The following is a 7,487-nucleotide window of genomic DNA, read 5'->3' as shown; positions in this document are numbered from 1 at the left end:
GGTTTTATATTTTATTTTGGAAACACAGCGGTTGCTAAGATATTGATTTATGTTCTATTGAATAAATGAAACACTTAAAATTTAAAATATATAAATAATATCTCATCTGAAATGTAAGTCAGAATGCTGTACAAATGCTACAGGTTTCATTAATTTAAATGAATGTGATTACAATACTTGTATGTTTTAGTGACGGATGCAGTGGATGGGGGTTGCAAAAGGATAAATCATTATTTCTTCACTGGCAGTAACAAATGAATACAGTATTCAATTTTTAATTTGGGGAACACTCTAACATAACCCTCTCTCTTGGACCATAAGTCTATTTATTTGTGCTTCCCACACCCGCCAAAAACGTTTTGACTCCACCTCTGATGTATTCAATTCTATCTTTTATTGCAGTGGAAAAGACAACTCGGAGGTCATAATGCTAGATGAGGAGTGTCATTATATATGGAAGTGAATATGACAATTATTAATTTTAAAAGCTGAAAATGTTATGATTTTGCTCTACAGGTTTTGATGATAACTCTACACAAGGAACGCTGAATTTTCTGGCACTTCAGACATTGATTGTTGGTCGTGGAACCAAAGAACTACGGAGGTACTTTCTAGACAAAACTAACCTTACCAAACCGGAAGTTATACCATTTTTGACAAGGGAGAGGTATGCATTACTAAAGGATGTTGATTTTGGAGATGATTCAACAACAGTGTTTTCATCAACCAGCAATATTGATGCATTCCATATGGACATCATGATGAAGTTAATTTGCTGCTGTTGTCACAACACTAATAATTCAGAAGACTTCTGGGAGAACCCTCCAGTTGTTGACAATTCTGAGCTGGCAAATCTTGTCCGCATCTATCAATATAAGAAAACTGTTCTAGACTGCAGTTATAGCAACAGTGTCACAAAGAAGGTGTTTGATAAGCAATGGAAGGAACTCACAGCAATTTTTACAGGTGTTGGAATTCCTGTTGAAGACATTGAGAATTACCGCGACCCATGGCATTACAGGGATGGAGCCTTGGAAGGCAAGTAACTAATCTTATTAATAATAGCTGCTGCTGCTGTTAATGCTGATTTTGCTGTTGATGCTGAGTCTACTGCTACTCAAGCTGATTCTGCTGCTGATATTTCTGATGAAGATGCTGCTGCTGATACTGAGTCTACTTCAACTGATTCTGATTCTATTGCTGATGCTGATTCTGCTGCTGTTGCTGAATCTGCTGTTACTGATTTTGTTGATGTTGCCGATGCTCATTAATAATAAATAATATTATTAGGTTTGTAAAGCCTATCATGCAAACAAGCCTCTATGTGCTTGTGATTGAGCCAGTTGAGGCGCCAGTATTTCCCAGATCGGCTTTCCAAAGTCCCTGACGAGAACAAAGTGGGCGTGGTCGGGCGTTGCTAAAAACCTTCCAAAACAGTCCAAGTGGCGAAGCCCCCAAAAATATGACTTAGTTAGAGGTTTCAAAGGCTTATTTAATCAATTTTAGAGTCTATTGATATGTAAAAAATATATAATTTTTTCCCCAATAATTTGTGGTTTTCTCCCCGACAGCAAAAGACTGGACGCAGTATATAACTTTGTACCCATGACACTATTATGATCTAGTACTACACTTAAATCCACAAAAAAAACTTGACTAATGTCGCTGCTACTGATGACAGTGATGCTGATTCTATTGCTGATGATCTGCTGATTTTTTCTGCTGCTAATACTGATTCTTTTAGTATTGATTTTGCTGCTGATGTTATTGCTGCTGCTGATTTTGCTGATGGTAATGATATGCAATAAAATCTAAATGAAAGTTGTGTATTAAAGGCATAATTGTAAATGTGACAAATTGAAATTTAATAAACTTACTCTTCCAAATTATTTTAATTTTTCATTTCATTTTTGACCAGAAATAGGTATTGGGCACACTGTCATTGAAGAAATCAAGAATTTCCAGGCTGTGTTATCGGCTGTTGTTGATGTTGGAACTGCAACCATGAGAAATTACTTATTGGAGGTTAACAAAATTAACAAGAACGATGTTGGGAATTATCTACTTTCCGAGAAGAGAAAGGGTAGCTTTAATAAAGTAATAAAAAATATCAGTAGAGAGCAGAAGTCGAAAATGTTCACACCATCTGCTGACATTGATACTTTTGATATCTCCATCATGTATTTAATAATTCGAAACTGCTCCAATGGCATTCCAGAGTCATTTTGGAAAAATCCAGATAGACTGACTAACTTGGTGCACATTCACGACTACAGGAACACAAAGCTGGCACATTCTCCCGACAGTAGAATGTCAAACAAAGAATTTGAAATTGAATGGAAGAAAGTGAGATCAATGTTGCATGCTGCAGGTGCTTCTTTAACTGACATTGACAAATATAAGGCACTAAGATTCATCAACTAAATGCATAATTCTACCCATGTTGAAGGAAAATATGAATTTTTGTATGTTCATTAAATTTCTGATCACTCACATGAAATGTGAACATTTTATAGCACTGAGGAAAATTTCTGATTTTGAACTTGATGGGTTTAAGAATGTTACATTTTGGTGACTAGGGATAGCCAGTCATGAGTTTTAAATTAGGCATCCATGTACAATCTCAATTTTTTCTAATTAAATGTTAGGATGCCAACTGTAAAGTTTAGCCTATGTCATAATTCAAATAATTTTGGACAGTATTTAATATATCAAATATACATAATATTGTTTAAATTAGTTAAAACTGTAAATGTGTTTATTAACGTCTGTTTTAATATGTACTGTTGTATCAGCATCACTTAATGCTAAAGCTCCTTAATTTTATTGATAATAATAATAATACTAATGGTAGACTTATATAGCGCATATTGTTAAGCCCTGTATGGGCTTCACATTATCGTTTAATACCGCGGTCATTGGATTAAACGTCTATTGAAGAACTAAAGCTTCCTAGGGTATTCGATTGTTGCAACATCAGTGCATTTGGTATTAAACCCTACCAGGTACCCACTTACCGTATACTCCTAGGTGGAGAGAAGCAATGAAGATTAAATGCCTTGCTCAAGAACACAAGTGAAATACACAGCGAGAAGGATTAAAACCCCAACAACGAGGTTGGCAAACTAAATTTATAATTGAAACTTATCAATTAGTGTCAGTAGATCGGCGTCGGGCTGTAAAAAAGGCGTTTTTTTCTAGCCAATTTTGCTTGGTGGGCCGCAAACATAGGGTTTTTAATTCATCGTCGCGGGCCAAAAGAAAAACGCTGTTGGGCCGCACTTTTCCTGTCTGTGCTTTAAATGATGTTTACCATCACAAAGCACAGAATTTAAGAAGTGATTGATATGATAGAGGGGATACATTTTTATGGCACACACTGTAACAAGAATTTTGATGCATATATGAACACTTGTATGTAAGCAGTATGGTGTACTGATATTCTTTTTGAAATTTTGTGTGTGCTCCACTGCCATTTGTACATTTTAGCACAATCTTTCGTAAAATCCACCATTTGGTTAAAAAAGTGTATCATGCAGAAATATGAATTGTATTGTACCCTTTATGGATTATGTACACATGTCATGACATATATGTAATTATAACTGAATTTTAACTTTAAAAGTCTTTTATTATATGTTAAGAACTTACTTAAATATACAGATAAAGCAATTCAAATATATTTTAAATTTAATTTTTTAATTTGTTAGCATGCCAGACAGTGCATCTTTAATGTACAGTATACATTTATTTTCTATCTACAAAGTTTATTTTATAGCTGCAAGTGAAGTTGTACATATATTTACAATGTGAAGTTATTGAATGGATGTTAAATTTTTAGGTGTCATTTTTTGTGTGTTCTTTAAATAGAAACAATTCTGATCAACTGGAGCAAGAAACAAACCATGCAAAAAACTCTTTTCATAGAGGGTTAAACTTCCAGCTTATCGTAGAAGGCTGGCTAATATTTAGGGCCTCTTAAATATTTGAAATAATGAAATATTGCAAATGTGATATACGAAGCTTAAGCCGAGCACTCACTGTGTCATACGTTGGTCGTACAACAAATCCAATTCCTCTCCTTATAGCTCTAGATGACACGACACCTGATTGCCGGTGTGATTTTGAATGGATCATAATAAAAAGCAAATTGTTGCGCGTACATCATGGCGCTGCATTCTCTATAGAATTGCGTCGCCGACAACCGTTAGGAACGGTGAGTGTCCAGCTTTTGGCTATGTTCAGACACAATGATAACGTTAATCGAGTGATGTGAATTTGTGCACGGTGAGGCGAACAACAGTATTATTGCACAATCACTGGCGTACGGCAATCCACCAACAGACCCAGATTAGCGGCAGTCACGCATCAGTGATTTTGAACTAGGCCAGGGTTTGTTTTTTGACCCACAATGAATTTCGAACTGATCTTCCACTATATTGGGAAGCTGCTCTATATTCTGCAATTTATTATCTTTGGTAGGATGTGCTGTTTTAAATATTTCTAATGTACACTGGGTTAAAACAATTTTTAATATTTTTTATTGTATATGTTTTTTGTTTGTAACTTTTTATCCATATTAAGTCATTTGTTTTACTTTGTATAAAAGCAATGTACAGTAATTTTTTTTGGATAAATAAATATTAGTTTGACTTCAAAGATGTTTTTGTCATGAGATGGATTGCTGTGCTGTAAATTTATTTCAACCTAGACCCAGGGATTGGAAAGCAGACATGTTAACTTACATCGGGTTTGAGTCACGCCAGAAACACATTCTTGAATAATCATCTTTCCTTAATACATTCAGAACATTATTTCTCCTCATATTTTAGCATATATTTAGTGTATAATTATTGGCAAGCTTATCTTGTGATATAATTGCATAACATTTCATTCTGAAGGTATTCATTGTTGATTTAGTTGTGAGCAACATTTTCTAAGATGACTAAGAAGTCCAATTCTAGAGTGCCAGTCTTTGTTGCAGTATCCTGAAATATATATTGTAATAAAATTCCTCTGACGGGATTCGAACCTGCGACTTCCAGCTGTCAAGGCGAGTGTCATAACCATTTTATATATATGCAGTATATATATATATATATATATATATATACATATATATACACTAATCCTAACTAACTCATAGGGTGAAAAATCCTTTGTCTACATTTCGCCTTAACGTTGTTAAAATTTCCCCTTAGCGGCAGTATTTTCGCCTTAAGGTATTATTTTTAACACTTTCCATTGTTAACTTTTCCCCCTATGGTAGTATAGTGATGCAAAAACGCTGACTTATACAGTAGAAAACAAAATATTTTATTCAGGAAACGAATCAGATAAGATCAGATAATACAATAAATAATCGGCATTAAATAAAAGTGGGTGATTAGTGAGATATACAATAATGGAGACACAGAGATTGTGATATATGCAGGGAGAAAGATAATTTAAAAAGTGTAAAAAACAATGTAGCTGATATTGTGGAGGGTAAGCTACCAATGATACTGATAAATATAATGGAATAGAAACATTGGGTAATATATAAGCCTAATATAATATAATTATGATTCATTTATCATTAACATTATGAACAATAAAAACTGGGTAGATGCAGAGAAGTGAAAATCTATATTGTAATAGGGCTATTTAATTTTCATGAGCTGTGTCCCCTGATGATGGAATTCATATTCATGCAGCCGAGCTTATTTTCACGTTGCTTTCGTTGAATATTTTTGGTTGTGTCCGTATGGGAATTGTTCTAGAAATATCATGTTTTCTGTACGGTGTATCCACCGTCCTACAATAATTGGTGGTTGTACGTGGGTGTGGCTTACAATGAAGGCATCCTCTGATTGGATGAAAGTGTCGATATCCTTCCCAGTGGTTATGGGAATCTGCTTTGTGATCGATGGATTTGCATTGATGTACATGGGTTGGTTTCCTGGTTCTCGACGGACGATATGAGCAAAGGTGAGATGATGTCCAGCTGATTGACTGATTTCAGGTTAGTTGTTTCGACTGTGATTTTCAGACCGAATGACTACAAGTTTATAAATGTTTTTTTCCGTAACTTGGCCTACGGTCTGCGTTGCTGCGTGAGCAATTTTTGAGAATTGCCAGGCCATCGTCGTCAACCCAAGAGAACTTTTTTGTATCGTTCAACAAAGTTGTGGAATAATCTTCCACACAAAACAACAACAAATTTCATGAACATGTCTATTATATTTTTTAAAAACTCTTTTAATTCTTAATCACTTTATTATGATATCTATTTATATATATGTATGTTTTTTAATTACTTTTCTTTTAACTTTTGTATTTTATGAAACTGTACCACTTTGAAAAACAGTACACAAGTACTGAAAGTGCATGCAGTAGAAAGACAGAATAAATAAATAAATAAACCCTTTAGACTGGCTAGGCTTTAGGCCTTACACAAGTTTGGTTTCTAACTAAAGATGTGCATGGATAGGCCTACCACAAGCTCGCACACTTCCGCACCGTCGAATCTGATCCCATCTTCTCTGTGGCCGTTCGTTTATAAGTACTCTCTGATTGATCCCAGTTGTTTCGTGAAAACCAAAAGGAACCAGGAAAGTGATTAATTCTATATATAGGTAGGGGCCTAGGCCTAGGCCAATAACATTAACATTAAACAAAGGTGTTATTAATTTATTAAAGAGATATCATGTGAGTGTAAGGGTAAATAGGCTTAGTATTATTACTTAGTGCCCTTGTGATCTGGCAACTGTACATTTTAATAATATTAATTTTATTACGTTGCTAGTCTATCTGTTGATAGTCTGTCTAGGTATCCCACTCAGGCGTGGCCCATCTAAGGCTTACTGGCTAGGCATACCACTAGGAGGGGGTGGGGAGGGCTAGAGCATAAAATGTCCTTGTCAGTTTTTGGAGTGTCATTTTAGAGACCTAGCCTTGCTACTTTATACGCGCGCACCATTGTTAAAGCATGCCGCATGGAATTAAGTTATCCAGAACATACAGTAGTTCAGGCTTAACCTAGTTTATGTGTGGAGAATAAATCTTCCACGCAAAAATTTTTCCTTGAAATCCATCCACGCATTTCGGAAATTATGTGCGGATTAACTAGAAAGTCTTTTTTGTGTATTATGTCATGCGTAAGATGGTATAATACATACTCCAAGTATGGAAATGAATTGTAATATCAAGAATGATTTTAATCGGTGGACCTTTCGGTTTTTATGTTGTGCGTCGTGGTGGATTTGTCACATCTGTTTGTAATTTTCATTGTTTAACAATAACTTTTAATGTCTTCATGGATTCTTTTTTAAGTAATGTATCAATAGAAAGAGCAATTATTAGACATTCATTCCAGTGATTTTTTTAACAAATCAAAACAAAAAAAATATTTAAGGGTTCCTCTTTCCTTGGAACAAATGGCAGGTCGAGGGGAGATGTGGAGGCTCAATTGCCCTATGATCATTCCAGCTCAAATCTACTACCAT

The 7,487-nt window shown here is 34.9% G+C and overlaps 1 protein-coding gene across 1 annotated transcript; it reads left to right on the top strand.

Moving 5' to 3' along the window:
• Positions 1 to 389: 389 nt before the first annotated feature.
• LOC117100311 lies at positions 390 to 2,765 on the top strand. The gene is made up of 2 exons (XM_033239960.1): positions 390 to 1,038; positions 1,919 to 2,765. The coding sequence occupies exons 1-2, from the start codon at positions 750 to 752 to the stop codon at positions 2,422 to 2,424; spliced, it is 795 nt and encodes a 264-aa protein (XP_033095851.1). The 5' UTR covers positions 390 to 749; the 3' UTR covers positions 2,425 to 2,765.
• Positions 2,766 to 7,487: the final 4,722 nt, after the last annotated feature.

The sequence above is a fragment of the Anneissia japonica genome, unplaced genomic scaffold, assembly GCF_011630105.1.
Source record: "Anneissia japonica isolate Jap-2015-1 unplaced genomic scaffold, ASM1163010v1 scaffold5947_len87984_cov146, whole genome shotgun sequence".
In the NCBI taxonomy this organism is placed as follows: Eukaryota; Metazoa; Echinodermata; class Crinoidea; order Comatulida; family Comatulidae; genus Anneissia; species Anneissia japonica.
Note: the sequence above shows the minus strand (reverse complement) of the source record. Positions and strands in the feature narration are given on the sequence as shown.

Coding starts and splice junctions, on each gene's coding strand:
- LOC117100311 (XM_033239960.1), top strand. CDS start 750: ATGGACATCATGATGAAGTTAATTTGCTGCTGTTGTCACAACACTAAT. Junction 1,039..1,918: donor CAGGGATGGAGCCTTGGAAG/GCAAGTAACTAA, acceptor ATTTTTGACCAG/AAATAGGTATTGGGCACACT.